Source organism: Tachypleus tridentatus, chromosome 7, assembly GCF_004210375.1.
Source record: "Tachypleus tridentatus isolate NWPU-2018 chromosome 7, ASM421037v1, whole genome shotgun sequence".
NCBI classification, from domain to species: Eukaryota; Metazoa; Arthropoda; class Merostomata; order Xiphosura; family Limulidae; genus Tachypleus; species Tachypleus tridentatus.
Window position 1 is genome coordinate 72207989 of NC_134831.1, and position 18836 is coordinate 72226824.

An 18836-nucleotide genomic window follows, 5' to 3' on the forward strand; every position below is an offset into this window, starting at 1 on the left:
CGACTAACAGTAATTTTATCAACTACCAAAGATAATTACACATCAGATTTAACAGACAATTGAGTTAATAGTTGTTGAGAAAACAGCGGCTATCTAACATTAAGAGACAAAAGAGATAATTACATTTGAACATTATAACTTATTTTCAATAAGATGGAAACTTGACACATAGCCTTAGCTTTGGGTAAACTTACACACATTAGAATAAGAAAATAATTGTATGTACTAGTAAACATTCCTACTTTTATTAAATGGGATAAAAAAGTTATCCATAATGGAAACGTAAGTTTACACGTAAAATATCCAGTATCACAATTTACTTTTAAGACGTGTTAGGGTGTGTACGACAAAATTGCAGTATTTTATGGAACATCCTTTCTGTAGATCATACAGTGTTGAAACAAGGATAGGACTACATGGCTTTAGATGAAAATGTCATATGCTATGTATTAACAAGTATATATGATTCAGTTATTTCTTTCATTACAAATTGTGTTAAATATGCAAAGTTATTAGACAAATGCCATCTTTTATAAGTTGTAGTTATTACGTTTTTGTTCATGTTTGATATTTTTCCATTTACGTTACTGCTAATAACATTAGTTTAATATATTAGATTATGTTGTTTTATGTATCATACCAGCAGTTTTCTTTCTCCTGAAGTTCAATCAATAGAATGTGTAAATGTAATAAGAAAAGAAATCTAAAGGTACTCGAATAGAGTTGGTTATGTTCATTGTTTGCCTAAAGGTACACAAATAGAGTTGGTTATGTGCATTGTTTGCCTAAAGGTATGCAAACAGAGTTGGTTATGTGCATTGTTTGCCTAAAGGTATGCAAACAGAGTTGGTTATGTGCATTGTTTGCCTAAAGGTACGTAAATAGAGTTGGTTATGTGCATTGTTTGCCTAAAGGTACACAAATAGAGTTGGTTATGTGCATTGTTTGCCTAAAGGTACTCGAATAGAGTTGGTTATGTGCATTGTTTGCCTAAAGGTACTCGAATAGAGTTGGTTATGTGCATTGTTTGCCTAAAGGTACACAAATAGAGTTGGTTATGTGCATTGTTTGCCTAAAGGTACACGAATAGAGTTGGTTATGTGCATTGTTTGCCTAAAGGTACACGAATAGAGTTGGTTATGTGCATTGTTTGCCTAAAGGTACACAAATAGAGTTGGTTATGTGCATTGTTTGCCTAAAGGTATGCAAACAGAGTTGATTATGTGCATTGTTTGCCTAAAGGTACGTAAATAGAGTTGGTTATGTGCATTGTTTGCCTAAAGGTACACAAATAGAGTTGGTTATGTGCATTGTTTGCCTAAAGGTACTCGAATAGAGTTGGTTATGTGCATTGTTTGCCTAAAGGTACGCAAATAGAGTTGGTTATGTGCATTGTTTGCCTAAAGGTACACAAATAGAGTTGGTTATGTGCATTGTTTGCCTAAAGGTACCACGAATAGAGTTGGTTATGTGCATTGTTTGCCTAAAGGCACACCGAATAGAGTTGGTTATGTGCATTGTTTGCCTAAAGGTACACAAATAGAGTTGGTTATGTGCATTGTTTGCCTAAAGGTATGCAAACAGAGTTGATTATGTGCATTGTTTGCCTAAAGGTACGCAAATAGAGTTGGTTATGTGCATTGTTTGCCTAAAGATACATAAATAGAGTTGGTTATGTGCATTGTTTACCTAAAGGCACATAAATAGAGTTGGTTATGTGCATTGTTTGCCTAAAGGTGCATAAATAGAGTTGGTTATGTGCATTGTTTGCCTAAAGGCACATAAATAGAGTTGGTTATGTGCATTGTTTGCCTAAAGATGCGCAAAATAGAGTTGGTTATGTGCATTGTTTGCCTAAAATGCGCAATAGAGTTGGTTATGTGCATTGTTTGCCTAAAGGTACACAAATAGAGTTGCTTATGTGCATTGTTTGCCTAAAGGTACACAAATAGAGTTGGTTATGTGCATTGTTTGCCTAAAGGTACACAAATAGAGTTGCTTATGTGCATTGTTTGCCTAAAGGTACACAAATAGAGTTGGTTATGTGCATTGTTTGCCTAAAGGTACACAAATAGAGTTGCTTATGTGCATTGTTTGCCTAAAGGTACACAAATAGAGTTGGTTATGTGCATTGTTTGCCTAAAGGTACACAAATAGAGTTGGTTATGTGCATTGTTTGCCTAAAGGTACACAAATAGAGTTGGTTATGTGCATTGTTTGCCTAAAGGTACACAAATAGAGTTGGTTATGTGTATTGTTTGCAGAATCAAAATGGAATATGTTTATCCAAGTAACTGCATCCTTGTTAATGATGTATTAATAGTCAAATATAAATTTTAAAATTTTAAAATGCATGTCAGAGAAACTAACTTTTGAACTAGCAGGTTGTAGCACCCAGTATTATGAATAAAGACTGTATTAATAAGTATGTGCAAAAAATACTGAACAATTGTTCCGAGTTTAAAATTTTCTTAATTAAAAAGCCATATTTCCAGGTAAACAGACTTACTTTATTTTTGGTCTCATTTGTGCATATTTATCACTTGCAGTTGTGTATCAATAAAATTACACAATTTTACACACAATACACTACCTAATATATGATAAAGTTCTTCACGTTCAATACACAAATTTTAAAAATGTACACGCATGGAAGAGAATGAACCGTTACTTGTACTAACTGATAACTTGAAATATTTCATATTTCTTATCATTTGCACTTTAAACCAAGATAGATATAAAAGCAGATTTATGTCAGGATCAACACCTTCTTAAATTATGTCCCTGAGAAATAATTACTGAACAGCAGCTCCAGGATAACCTAGTTCCAATAACTTCATGTGCGTATCGTTAGTGAAAGTAAATGTTCTATGAATGTGATTTGATTTATTTACAGCATTCAAAATTTTGAAAACAACAAGGTTAAAAATGTTTAAGCTTTGGTATAACATAAAGATACATGTAATATTTTTTTAATAACATAAAAAAGGTATGTTATAATAATAATTATATTATTATATATAATAATCATATAAATGTTCTATGAATGTGAGTTGATTTATTTACAGCATTCAAAATTTTGAAAACAACAAGGTTAAAAATGTTTAAGTTTTGGTATAACAGAAAGATACATGTAGATATTTTTTTAATAACATGTATCTATAGATATTGTACTATGTGTATGTATCTGTAAAATTATATAAAGATATTAAATCTTTTGATACAACACTTAAATCACTGGAGGTATTTAATTACATTTAAATGAGTTGTGATACTGTAAAACACAATTAGTTTATTCTTGTTATGTGTTTTGTGTAACAGATAACACACTTTCAAACTTTACTTCACCAATATCTTTAAATTTAACATATAATTAAAATAAATAAAACATAATTCTAAAGACAGTAAAAGTTCAAATATTTCACTTTATCTGACCCCCATGCAACAAACACATAGTGTGTATACAAAATAAGTAGCTTGTGAACATGCATCACTATCAGAAAAACTGGAAACTTAACTACAGGACAAACTATATACTTCACATTATGTGATACAGTGAAAACAATTAAAGGTATCTTTTTAATATATATAGTCTTCAGTGTTGGATATTAGCAATTTATGAGGTCTAACAGTGGTAAATTACATCATTTTTTTGCCAAGTAAACAAAATACATACTAGAATGATAGTAATGACAAACATGAATCAGCTACCAATAATTATTTATATTAAATTATTTCAAACCCTATGTATAGAAATTATTTAAAATCCATTTATAGGAACCATCACTAATGCTTTAAGTCAAAAATTTCAATTAATAATGGCTCTACATCTTTTGGATTCACATCTAGGAATATTTGAACATGATTTTCATTTAGAAGATGTAGTTCCTGAAGTTTAGAAATCAGCTTTAGGTAAAAAGAACGGGCTTCACACCCTGTATAGATTGTATCAAGATATCGCTTTAAAAGGTAATAGTAGTTTTTCTGCTCTAGCGATACCACATTTTTATGAACAATATTTGGTCTTTCAGGAGTAAACAAGGTGATGGCACTTAAAAGCAACATGATGTTTTCATCTGATCGCCACGTAACATCGAAGGAGTTGATGAATCTCTTGTGTTCCTCATAAATGTTGCCTTTAGCTTCTTTTAAAATGTCTACTTTGATAGACATAGCCTGAGGACCTTGCCAACAATCTTTCTCAGGATCATAAGTCATTACAGAACGAAGCAGCATTAACTCCGTACAACCTCCTTTGAGCAGAGCAATTTGATCTTCCTGGCACAAAGTCTTGAATCCATGAATACGCTTTGACATTATAATAAGTCTGCGAATTGCATGGTCTGTCATGTTGATAACATCTAGAAGGCTTGGATCTGGAACTTCACAGGATAAAGGCATTTTAAGAACTTCATTTGCTGTGATGAGTTCAGTCAATTTGGCTTCTTCTGCTTCTGTTAGAGTTTTTTCTTTACAGTTTTTACTTCGAAGAGGAATATCAGCAAACTCAACTTTAATGGCCAAGTCCATAACTGATTGTGGGATGATACAGTCATCCTTTTTGCTATAATGGCCAATGCATGAATGATCCAAATTAGAAGAAATATGATTATCAAATCTTTCAGAGAGGAAAGAAACAAAGGAACCATTTAACCTGGGAGAAACTCTGTCACGCTGGGCATCACACAAGACAGTGGAGCTTGTCACTTGTGATTCACCTACTCCATCAGATGACAGTGATGTTGACCACTTCGATGATGAAGATGACAAATCAGAATTAACTAATGACGATATGGTTGACGGCTCTTTGGAATTCTTTATCACTGAATCTGGAGGTACACCCGAACTTACAGAACATGCTAAAGTTTTCTTCCCTTTAATGCTACTAAATGCATTACAGCTTTCATTAGGAATTAAAGTAACACTCTGATTAAAATCTGAATTGGATAAAATGGCTGAACCATGTTCACTTGTCAAAGACATCAGTTCACTGCTATTACTGATAGACTCTGCTTGTAATTCTACTGAATCATCAAAAAGTAAAGTTGTTGGAGAATTTGGTTGTGAATTTGAAAGGGGTTTTTCTGTATCTACAAACAGTCCAACTACCTGATCACTGTCAACATCCACTCCTATTTCACTTGGACTGAGTGAAAAGGTGTGTTTTACCCTGCTACTGATAGATAATTTTTCCCTTTTAGACTGATAAGGAGCATATCGTTTTCTTCTGTTTTCTTCAATTTTTGTTTTTTTAATACGCTTTTCTTCATCTGTCAAAATCCATTCTTTTTTCATTCCTATCTCAAAACATTTTTTCAATCGACATTTCTGACAAAACCTTCTTGTAATAATGTCCACTTTACAGTTATTGTTAAATGGACATTTAAAATCCTAAAAAAGGAGAGAGAGAGATAATATTGTAAAAGACATTTACAAACTAACTGATACCTTACATTTATATGAAAATAACAATTCAAGTTTTAACATACTAGTCACAAATTAAGATACCACCAAAAGAGAGACTTATTGATGATGTCATCTCTTTTCTCAACGATGTACAGTCCTTACACAAAAGAAAAAACAAAGTAATGCTTTTATTTTCTTCCAACTTAAGTAAATTTACATGGAGACAAAATATCATAAAATAATGTAAGGATTTTACAGTAAATGAAACTGAGGCAGAGAAATACCAAACAAATGAAAGACTTAGTGAATTTGTAATTACACATCTCTCTATAACTTCATAGAAATTTGGTTGGTGCAGTTTAAATATGATTATATAAATGAAATTTATATAAGACAAGTAATTTTCTTGAGGAACTAACTGAAATATGTCAACTTAAAGTATAAGAACAGATCCTATGTTTGTTCTTAAGAAAAAAAGAACACATCTAAACAGTGCAATACCAAAGAAATGAACAAGTTTTTTGTTTATGTGAACTGTTCAAGGGCAGTACTGCACCACAAAGCTATGTTGCTTTTCCACTGGTGAAGGGGTATAGCTTAATATTTTGTGCAATATAAATTAGTGTGGTATACTTTATAACATATAGAAGTGAGAGCTCTATCACTAGCTTGGTGCAAACACAAAATCATTTCTGTAGCAGTGCCAAAATGTCAGCCAATTATTCTAAATAAAAGTGAGTACCATAGTCAGAACGAAATCACACAAATCTAATCATGATAACCTGATCAAATTAAACAAGTTAAACTGACAAAGGAAAATATTTCATGGTTCACATATTGCTATACATTCTTTTCTTCTTTCACTCTTAACCCCTTAGAATTATTCACAAAACAACTACATCAGTAGACAATGAATATCTTTGGTAATTTTACAGGTAAATGTATTACTTTATCAGATTTGCAACCTTACTTTTGAAAGAATATTACCATTTTATGACAAATTAAAAGTAAAATAATGTAAAATAACTTTTTATTTTGAATAAAACAGTTTGTTATATTCTCATTCAATCTTACATTAATAAACTGTTTTAAATGGTGATATGAACAATGATGTTGCTAATATGAATAACTGGGAATGTCTCTTAGCTTGCCTTTGTGGTAAAAATAATGATATACTATGTATTTCATATACTTAATTTTGTAGTATTGCTTTTGGGTGTTCTAAAAAAATGTTTTACATTTCACATTTTTATTTTAAGGGAAAGGAAGTAAATTCTGTATTAAAGTACCTAAAAGGTAATTTTCTTTTAAAGCTTTTTTTTTTTCTTTTCACTATCACATTAAAATAAGTATAAGGCTATGGTTGATCAGTTAACACTATTCATAGATAATTGTAATAATAAACAAGTTATTTCTTCAATAACTTTTTAAATATCTCTAAAATACTAAAATTGGTAGTAAAAATGTCTTTCAATAATTTTATTTCTAGAAAGTATTAATTGTGGTGCAAATAACACACGTTTTATCACTAGTTTGAAAATAAGCCAAAATTAGGTACTATGTTGTTTTTAAATGCATGCACGTATCACCATATTTTATTTAGATATACTAATGTTGTAATGTTTTAAGGTATCAAACAATTTTTATACCAATATTAAATTTCTTATAAAATGACAAAATACACAATTTTCAAGCTAATTTTTGTAAAGTGTGTAGTTTTAAATATATACATCACTTACTTTGGTTTTTACAGCATTCCTACGGAAGAAAGCTTTACATGATTCACACGTAATAGCATTGAAATTGTAGCCCAATGCTTTATCTCCACAGACACCACAGATTTTTTCATCTCCAGCTTTAAGATCTTCTGTCATTGTGGCTGTCACTCAATTTAAGTTTCTCATATTAACTACCTATAAAAATACCAGACATTCAATCTCTTTACTTTAGTAAAAATTATCTACAGTTAACATTTAGGGACAACATGGTCCCTGTTAGCTATTCCACACACTACCCTAAATTTCAAGAAAAACAACTTAAAGCCAGCTCTCATCATTCATGTACTTATCAAGCTTTCTCTTAAACTCATTTAAGTTTAGTACCTCTACAACATCTGAAGGCAACTCATTCCAAAGGTCAACCTAACCACCCTATTAGAAAAATACAACTGTCTTAGCTGAAGATGACTCCTACTCTGTCAAAAAAAAGTCCTTCTATTCTCACTGTTAAGTATGAAAAAGTGATGTATTGATATTATCAATTCCCTTTATAATTTTCAACCCTTAAACAGCAGGAATGTTGTAGGTAGCAGCATCAATTGACGACAGCTGCCATTTAAGGGTTAACACAACAATCAGATTCGATCTAACTCTTCTCTTTTCAATAAAAACATTTTGTGAGATTTCAACCTCTCCTCATATGACAACACCTCCATCCCAGGCACCATTCTAGTAACCCTTTTCTGAACCTTTTCCAACAGTTTGATGTCTTTCCTAAAGTAAAGAGCCCAAGACTAAACACAATATTCTAAATGTGGCCTAATCAGTGAACTATATAATGAAATTAAAAACTCTTTAGATTTGTATTCAAAATTTCTGTAGATACAACCGAAAATCCTATTTACCGCACCAATGGTAGGGTAACATTGCTTGGATGGCTTAACCCTTAAACAACAGGAATGTTGTAAGTAACAGTTCACCATCAATGTAAGACACTGAGAAAAACAAAATTCTGAAACATAATCTTAAGCATTTTTATTATGAATTTTGAACAAAATATGAAAGGAAAGAAAAGCATAATAAAGACTTATTTGCTACAATTTCAAATGTTTTTTAGGGTATGAAAATCATGAAAACATCCTCCAATGCACAGTACTACTCTACGTTCTTCACACCAGGTAGTCACTATCTTTCACTTCTTTTCTTTTCTTATTGTATGCATACGTACGTGATATTATCTTTGTCCATTTTTTCTAGCTCCTGAGGATGGAATGCTATCTAAAAGGTGCCAAGAAAATGTTTCTTTTCTGACAAGTCTATCAGGAACAGTAAGACTGTCTTTCTGGGAAAGGTCTTGTCACCCTTCCAATATTGGTAAATTAAATTGTAACTAAAATGCCTCAATGATGGCTTCTTGCCAGTTTTTACTAGATACATAAGAATTCCAAATTAGAATATCGATTAGGTGAAGAAAAAGCTTCTTATTCCACTTCACTAATTTATGAAGACAATCAATTTGTCCAATTTGCACATCACTTTTATCGACGAGCCTCATGATGATAATGTAGTCTACAACCATATCGGGATTGGTAATTGGTTATTTAGTTTTGTAATCATCTTTCCCACTGTATTTCATTTCACCTTTATGTACTGTGATAAGCAAAGTAACAGGATATTTGTCTTTCCATCGAGTGCTAAAACATTCCCTTGCTTCTTGGTCTCAATATATCCCTTCTTCAGAGGTGCAAATTTATGTGCATTCTTCTGATTAGTTCTAACTGTTCCACAAAAACCAGTCTTATTTTCAAAGAGAAAGTTGCATAATTCCAGACTTGTATAATAATTATCAGTATATATGACCTTTCCAAGGCAGTCTTTCATCAGTTGCAAGACAACTGATCCTGAAAATCTTAATCAGGGATCTTTGAGGACAACTGCATCCCTTGCAGAATAAATAATATCTATTACAATTCCTGTTTCACAATCACATAATACAAAGATCTTTATTCCAAATCTATGGCACTTGCTTGGAGTGTATTGTTTGAAAACAATACAACCCTTGAAAAGAATCAATGATTCATTGATAACTACTTTTTGAAATGGGGAAAAAGATTACTCAGCTTTTTATTTCAGCATTACAAACATTTCTTGAACATTCCATGATCAATAATTTGCATTCAGTTCTTTGTTATTTGAAAAGCGCAAATATCTAAGAATCTCCCTGAATAGAATTGGAGTAATTTTTGAGAAAATTAGAGTTCCTATGAAGAGATCATTCTTCCAATAATCAACCAGCACATGCTTTTTACATGTGTCATAAGCATCACTAGAACAAAAAAAATGTGCATTTCCTCAATAGTTGTATCTTCCCATTTCTTACTTTATGAAGTAGAGGGACTGTTACTTTCTTCAGAATTCAAGGATTTACAAAACTCATCTGTTTGTTTCTCACACAGTATAACTCATTATCCTTTGATCAAATATAGCAGTAAAAAATTCATATTCTTCACATTTATCCATGAGCCTAAATCTATCTGTGCATCCAGCATTTCTTCTACCAAAGGAATGAATAAATTGATCAAAATCATGATAGGTTACCCACTGGGAATCAATGGATTCTGATTCACTTATGGATTCTGATTCACTATCCAAATCGTGTTCAGAGCTTGACACAACTGAATTTGTTGGTGATGAAAAATCTGAAAAGTGTTCTTCTTCAGTAGAATAATTATCACATGCTAATACTTCAGTTTCATCTTTTGATGAAAAACGTTTTTGCTTCGTTCCCTTAGCTGATGCACCCTTCCTTTTTTGCTCCATGACTTACACTGAGAAAATAACTCCAATGCAATGCTTTGAGTGGGTATGGTCACTACTGTGTGAGAAGGTTGCCAACTGATGTTTTTTAGCCTGTATCATCAGTTGATGAAGGCCATCGTTTAAGGGCTAAGAGCAATCAAACATTACACTGCAGTCCTTTTCTTTCATAACACTGCTAAAGTTGTTTTACATACAAATTATACTTATAATTCAAATTATGATAACCCACATGCATTGCCTTCCATTTATCATAATTAAAACCCATCTGCCATTTATTTGCCCAATTCATTAAATTATCTAAATCCTTTTGTAAAGCAGCAGCATCCTGTTCACAGCTAATAACACCCACAACCTTAACACCATTTTCAAATTTAAGTAACTTTCTGACCACTCCTATTTCTTAACCTTATTAAAAATTTGGTTCCAAATCTCTCATTAATCATGTATCACTAACAACCTATTGTACATTTAACAATATAGCCGTTAATACCCTGATAGATTTCTGAGTCAGCAAGTTGATCATGTTTATATTTTATTAACCCTTTCACAATAGGCTTTGTATAGTATATACAAGTTCATCTACACATTTGCATATGTCAAGTATTTACACTATAACATTTGATACAGCAAGCATATCTTCACAGCATTTGGTAGACTTTTAGTAAAGACAAAAAGTATTTTGTGTACAAAAAATAAGATTTTTAATGAATTATTTTCACTAAAGATGTGTCTGAGAAAACAGTCTGTTTCATTACTAGTCTGAGTGCAAAGTGATTCCATGATATGATTAAAAAAAGAAAACTATTATTTAACCCAAATATTTCTATAATCTCTGAAACTTCCTAAATACATTTCAAACATTTGTTTTCAATAAGACTTTATATTTTGTGTTATTTTCTATAATTATGTGGGGCCTGTCACTTAAACCTCATAACCACTATAAAAAATTTAGGAAATAAATATAATATATGGTTTTTTTATGCTGGAATGACTACATATTATAATACAAAAATACAAATGTTTAGTCCAAGTAGCTTAAATCTAATAATGCTGTATATGAGACTTAAGCAGCCCAAGGATGTTATTTATTATTTTTTATTATACTGACCTTCCAGTTATGCCTACCTAATATTATATAGCATGAATTAACACAGTGTATATGCACTCAGGTCACAATCCAGTAATGTAGTGACCTTTAGTCTTCCCTGTCTTGGCTGTGTTTTAGTGGACTAGTATTTTGTATTTTAGTCATATTTCAATTATACATTATGTATATATACATATATAGATTACTATTTAATAATACATTATTATTATTATACTTATTTTTCTTAAAATATAGGACAGTAAACCAAGAAGTAAAATAAACATTTATCTCTTTTTGCTATGGCCTTTGTACTCAGTTGTTGCTGAACACAGGCTGCTAAGCCTTTTAAACTTTTGCATGTGGAGGATATCAGTTTTTTTAGGCTTTAGGCCAACTCTCGGGCTACTCTTTTACCAACATATAGTGGGATTGAGCATCACATTATAATGTCCCCACAGCTAAAGGGCAATCATGTTTGGTATCACAGGATTTGAACCCAAGGCCCTCAGATTACGAGTCGAGTGCCCTAACCACCTGGCCACATCAGGCCATTTCATACATATGAAAATATATACACTATGCTATCCAGTGCTAGTAGATTCACAAAATGAAAAATACTTCCAGAGAATAACTAATAATTTATGGTAATTGCAAAAATAATTTTTAAAAATATGTTTATTTGATGGTTTTAAAAGGTGATGTTTTTTCTCTTTGACGTTAAACAACCATCAAATACAAGCTTTAAGTAATCATTGTGATCTGATAGTAAAGATGAGTTTACATGAAAATAATCCTAATAAGCATTTTGTAAGTTCATGGAAAGAGGAACACTGAGCAAAATGCCACAATGTTATATACACCAACATAATACCACAAGCCATTTGTTCTTCATTATTTAATATTTTTCTGCCATCCTACAGAAAACATGGTTGTAATTATTTTAATAACACCTTGGAAACATCATTACACATGTCATGGTGTAAGGTTGTTCTTAAGTTTATTCTACTGTCTGGCAAATAACAGTGGCTGTACAACTGTCGACACATAATCATTTGAATGCGGTCTGTTACTTATATGGAGCCCCATAATGTACTATATGCATGTGTATATATAACTGTGTGCAGGCCATGGATGTTAACTAATGTTTATATTGCATGTATGATATATGTACCATAGTGATTATTAACTTACTGTTACAACTGTATTGATGTCACATATCATTTGTTTATATATAAGGTTCTTGCCTTTACCATTACATGCTCGATTTTGGCTATGTTACACAAATATCTAGGCTGTCACTCACAAAAGAAAGTTTAAACCATAGTTTAAAAGACAGCATCAAGTTCAGTTTGAAGCATCAGATCAGAAACTATGGTGATGATTGATGGTAAATGTTGAATTATCGCCAACTCTGAAAGACTGGAAATTGTATAGATAATGCAAATAGAGTAGCCATCCTTGAAGTTAACTATAAAAAATGGCAACAACCGTACTAGCAGGAGATAACAAAAATGATGGTCACTCTAGGAGAAAGTGATGCAGAGATTTTGTAGCTCTATATATTAATTAGAAAATATTTAGTTCCAGAAAGTACACTGCAACAATGACCAATCAAAAGTTTGGATCATCACAGTGGAGGAGGGTCATAGACATGTTACAACCCAAACTCCATCAGAAAAAGAAGAGGGAAATATATATTTAAATAATATATTCATAACTGTTAATTAAAGTATTTTTGACCTTGTAGTGTGAGTAGAATGACACTAAATCTGACCAGCCTTAGCAAAACAGTGACCTGCCTTATTATGGCCAGTGGAGAAGAGGAGACATAACAATATAAGAAATATTAAGAATGATTATTTGTTTACATATCCTATCATAATATGACACATTCTCTCATATTTGCACTGAATATATATGCATGCATCTATACACCTGGACAAATTCATATGGCTATTTGTATATACAGCTTTACAACTTAATTACAACATTATAGGAATTATAGCAGGAGTAAGAGCCATCCAATAAGCAAGAAGCCAATCAAAGGTCTGTTGCCGTTTCTTGAGAAAGCATCATAAACCAATTGTGTATTTTATTAAACTAAACAGCTTTAAATAGAGCAGTATTTCTATTACACAGAATTATGTCACTGGTAGACATAAAAATAAACCCTAAAGAAAAAAATATTATTAAAAAGTGTTAATTAAAAGAGGGTAGGGTTATAAATAGCTGGCTTAAACTGAAAGATATAGTCACAAAAATGTAAATAAGCAAGCTTAAGGTTTGATAAGTAATGTTGACTTTAGGAAGGAAGTGTTGACGTTACTTCCTCAAGTTACAAATCCCTGTTTTGACTCCACATATAAAGGCTGTAATATTTAGGGATTTGTAGATTGAGGAAGTAACGTCAACACTTAAGCTTGTTTTGCTTTTTGTTGTTGTGATTGTACTTTCTCTCTAAGCTACTCATCTTCTTTCCCCCCCTACATTTTTAAACAAGTAATTTTTAATAAACTTGTATATATATATATATAGATTTGAACCTAAAACCAGTTTTACTTAGTAACCTGAATGATACGTTGATGTATTCGAATGTTCCAAATGGTGTTCAGAAATCTACTTATTACCAAACATTAACTCACTATAGGATATTGAGGAATGGTAGGTATTTACCATTTCTGTACAAAGCTACATAAGAGCTATTTACATGCAACTACCCCTAGCTTTGAAAAGACAGATGAAAGTTTACTAGTTAACAGCACTCACTGCCAACTGTTGGGCTAGTCTTTGTCTAACCAGATAGTGAGATTCAACTGTTACTCTTACAGAGAGGATACTTCTGACCACAAAGTGTGGAATATGTTTGTTGGAACAGCATCATGTATACAATACTTTTTTATTTACTTTAACATCTTCTGTAGTAAATTCCAATGCCTCAAATAAGTTAGGTATGCTGTAATTTGTACTTATGTATGTAGTACTTCTTTATTTAAGTCTGTTTGCAAAACTCTTTTCAGTTGATGCATACAAGCTCTACTCTTCTAAATTATCTTGTCATGGTGATTATTTTAGCTAGTCTAAACATCTCCTGTGATGTAAACTTAATCTTCATAAGTTTGTTACACTTAATAAGCTATAAATATTTAAAAAGGCAGCAACTTGGTCTCCAATGGCAGAGTAAAATACAAGGTTCAATTTCTATGCATAAACAAAAACAATTAATACTCAGTCGTTTGACACAGAGGTAAAATAAAATTCAAAAACTGACAATGGGATGTTTGATGAGTTTCATTCTTGGCCAATCTTCAAATTTTCATACCTTTTAGAAAAGTTAGGTAAATATCAAACAATCTAACTGTTATTCTACATTTACAATTAATAATGCAGACCAAAACACTTACTGTACAAGTTTTCTTTGTGTACAGTTTTCTTGCATTTGTGCTTATGATCACTTTATGATAAATTTATTATATATCTATTTTAATACTGATGTTTGTATAAGTTCAATTTATATTTTAAAAATATATACAGCTTTACTGTCAAATGTGTAGTGCAAAATTATCTCAGTGAACACTTGGCAATATATCAAGGAAGTTCCACATTGCATAGAAGACTCAATGTTGTTTGTAAGTTTATAATTTTTTTATATAAATCATTATTTGTAATAACTATTTGTAGTAACCTTCATTATAAATTGCAATATTTTTGATTTATTAAAATATATTTGTATTAAGGAAAAATCTGAGTATCAATCTCATTGGCAAATATCATAAATTTGATACATATTGAAATTTAATTAACTTCTAAATCCAAATTATAATTTAACTCTGTTTCAGACTATTTGAAATCATAATACATAATAAATTGGGGCTCATCCAGGACAAATCATAACACATAACAATGTGACTAATACAATGTATTTATTCAAGAGCAAGAAGAGAAGACATATATAAAAACAATTTAATATTAAACTTAAGATGAAAATATTAGCATTACACCATTGACTATCAAACTTGTTTGTTATTACAACTGAAACTGTTGATAATAGTTGTGCTCTCCCATCTAGATTTAAAAGTAATAATTCTTTTTGACAAAATTCCCAAAATCGTTCAACATCATTTTTTAACTCACTATCCTAATTTGCTAACAATAAATATTGTCTCATGACTTCAGAGTTAAAATTTCATTTCTTATATTACAGCTTGTTGCAAAACATTAAACCTAATTATACAATGACTATCCTTCCCCAAATGTTCCCACACTAAATTCATGTAACAACATCAGAAGTGTAAGAGGTTATTTTAAAATATGGGTGAGCAAGGTTTATCTGACAAGCTCACCCATTATGGCCAGAGTCCAGGGTTTCTCTTAGGGCTTTAGAAGCTTTTTGGGTTCTGGATTAAATTTTGTACATTCTCCTGCTTTTCCCAAGTGTAATTTTTTTCTAATTTTGGTGCATTTCTACTGGAACAGGTTGAAGAATTGGTGGACCCACACCCTCATGGGATCCTCATCAGTTGTTACCAACGGATGTAAAATTCATTTTTCCAAGTTACTCTCTGACCATTTGGTACACAGAATTTCATTTAGACACTTAAAAAAAAAAAAATTGTATGTCAATTTATTTATCTAAAATATTAAAAGAATACCACATAATTATCTACAAATCACTCAATTTTTCACATGAAAGTTCATTGTGGTTCAATCAATTATCAAATTATTTTACTGCAATATTTCATAGCCCATGCTCATAACTGAAATCTCTTTTCTGAACGTATTTGAAATACAGTGTTTTATAATTTTAATAATTATGTGAAACTATCAATAAATAAAAAGCAAGGCTTATGTGCCTGACCTAACAAATATTCATAGAATGCCAATCTCCTATAGCATTGACAAAATGTATGTACATTAATATTAAATATCTTATTGTTTATTAAAGTCATAAGTTAAGACTTCTGAATTCAATCTTACTTAACACACTGACATATCACACCATGTTTTAAATATAAATTACAATTATTACAAGTTTTGCACTGTGTTCTACTTCCACATATATAAACAAATACATTTACTACAATATTTATATGTAGTTGTCATGGTTAGTATCTAAACAACCATCTATGTCTAATTATTAGTTTCTTTATATATACATATATATGACAGAAGTTGCAAATCAGTTTATATCCCACATTTAGGCTACTAATCTGCTGCCACTTTTAGCTTCTGGAAACATATCCCATGTCTTCTGGTTAAAAGCATTGTGTTATCCATTTATCTGGGCTCTAGTGAGAATACAGAAAAGCTGTTTTTTGACAAGACCCAAGATCAGATCTGATTGCTGCCACCAGATACAGTCCTTCTCGAGACTTTGCTAAATAGATGAAAAGACTAGCAGCATAAACGTAGGATATACTAACTGTCATCTAGTAAAACACAACAAAGAAAGTAATTAGACATAAGCTACTAACCATCACAATCACTGATCTCTCATTCTATCATCACACTCTTATGTAGAGTACACAAGTTATTTATGTAAATTTCACTGTATATTATCCAACAATAAGCAAATTTGTCCAACAATAAACTCAATAATGTATTTATTAGACTATGAGACATAAAGCATATACAAGTATGAATGTTACGTATATAATTCCTTGAACTTAAGGCATTTATATATAAATCATTTTTATCTACATTTTAAATAAATAATGGGAAATTATATATTACACTTTCAGTGAGTTTCCCTGCTGCCACTTCTACCTTGGTAACATTTGTCAGCCACTTTATTTATCAACCACTCAGTACTACTGCTCAAGTGAACAATACTAGTATTATATATTTCAAGCTACACTATAAAATACTTTCGATTTCATTAGATGAATACTGACAAATAAAAATTAAACATTATAATTTATATTAATGTTAATATAAAGTTAATTTTATATTTGATATAGTAAGCTCTGCAAACAATTTTACAAATAAACTATTTTACTACTGCTGGTACTAGCACTAACTACAGTATTATTCCTATATTAGTAAGTTAGCATTTGTAATTTACTAATTATGAATATTAGTGGTTCACGCTTCCACTAGTCTTCATTTTTTAAAACATCAACTGTTTAAAATTGAGAGAGTAAACCCAAATTTACGTATAATAGATTGCTTTTTAACTAAAATATCGTGTCCAAATATTCCCACACCATACAACTTCAAAAGTTTAAAACTGGAGCAAAAAACCCCTTTTATGTTGATAAATCGGTCTATTAAACTTAACACTATTATTCGTATTTCAGATAAATTCAGTTATGGATAATGCTTTTCTGCAAATGATTTACAGTTTTACTTACGTATATATATATTTTTTTTCCTTAACTGAAATCAACTGGTCCTGACACACACACACATATATACATATTTTCACTCATACTATGTTTTTGTCTTACTAATAATTTGACGGTCCTTGGTACTTCAGTTCACATATACGATGCCTCGTACGACAAGGCATCTTACTCACTACCCGTCACGTGAAATCCAAGATAAAAGTGTTGCTCAGAGGTTAGCTGATATCACGTTATTTACTTTTTACTTTGCTTTACTTTTTTTTTAGTTTATTTATCAAGGAAAATAAATTTAATAACCCATCAAGTTTCCTTTAAATGTATTACAAATTTTAAAACAAATATTGTTATTTGGATAAGAGTCAACTAAATTATTGTTTTCTACAACGTTTTCTAAATGGACCATGGAACAAGTTTAAACATTATTTGAAACAAAATATCTGTTTGTTTGTTTTTATCTTCAACCTCCCTCATTTCCTTAACAACACCTCAGTAGTACTGTTTGTTTGTTTGTTTTTGAGTTTCGCGCAAAGCTACACGAGGGCTACCTGCATTAGCCGTTCCTAATTTAGCAGTGTATGACTAGAGGGAAGGCAGCTAGTCATCACCGCTAACTTTTGAGTTACTCTTTTACCAACCAACGAAGAGTGAGATTGACCGTCGCTTATAACGCCCTCACGCCAAGCGCTCAGTAGTAAGTCTGAGAATTTGAAATGAAAAATAGGGTTTCGATACCGGCAGTGAGCAAAACACAAAGTCCAATATGTTTCTTCGTATTTATGAGTAAACCAACAATTTTATCTTGTTTATATTCAACGATTGTAGAAACTAATGTAAGTAGTTTTTTAAGGTGTTATCTATGGTGAATGTTGCTTATATGTTTAGATACATAAAACAAGTCACTCATTGTTAACAGATATTTTTTCGTTTGGCTAATTTGTGTTTATATAAGCTTAACTCAGTTTTTAGGATTTGCCCAAGATGCGTTATCACAATGAAAATTATAATAATTCAAGAATTGACATCCGTAGTGGGCAGAGCACAGATAGCCTATTATGTTACGCTGTGCTTAATTCCTATATAAAGAAAAATATACAACATAGGTTAAACCTTATCATTTTGCTATACCCAAAATTATATTTTCAGGTTATGTTACCGTTGCATAAAAAATTAAACTTTAATTGACTTGTAATTAACAAAATAATAGATTCAATTTAAACGTCTATATTTTAAACGCTTCAAGCGCTAAAAATTAAAAATACGTATATATACACATATATTATTTCTATTATTATTTAAGATTGCATTCGCAAATCTCGCATATTTTGAGATTAGAGCTGTAAGACCAATTAGGAGTTGACGGTGATTTTTTTTTTCAATGGGACTATAAATTTTGTTGACAAAATAGTATAGCATGCTTAGCTGTCCTTTAAAAATTATATTATTTTATTTAGTTAAGTATTT

The 18836-nt window shown here is 31.0% G+C and overlaps 1 protein-coding gene across 10 annotated transcripts; it reads right to left on the minus strand.

Annotated features, from left to right (window-relative positions):
* Positions 1–2494: 2494 nt before the first annotated feature.
* Positions 2495–17631, minus strand: LOC143255955 (nuclear hormone receptor HR96-like). 10 transcript variants are annotated; one of them, XM_076512438.1, is made up of 5 exons: positions 17382–17586; positions 16224–16405; positions 15372–15624; positions 7146–7319; positions 2495–5391 (listed from the first exon to the last, which is right to left on the minus strand). In XM_076512438.1, exons 4-5 carry the CDS (start codon positions 7278–7280, stop codon positions 3787–3789), a joined length of 1740 nt encoding a protein of 579 aa, XP_076368553.1. In that variant the 5' UTR covers positions 7281–7319; positions 15372–15624; positions 16224–16405; positions 17382–17586; the 3' UTR covers positions 2495–3786. The 10 variants fall into 10 exon arrangements, with proteins under 10 accessions (XP_076368553.1, XP_076368551.1, XP_076368556.1 ...); XM_076512436.1 differs by having other exon boundaries at positions 16224–16457; XM_076512441.1 differs by having other exon boundaries at positions 17478–17582.
* Between the last annotated feature and the right edge of the window lie 1205 nt (positions 17632–18836).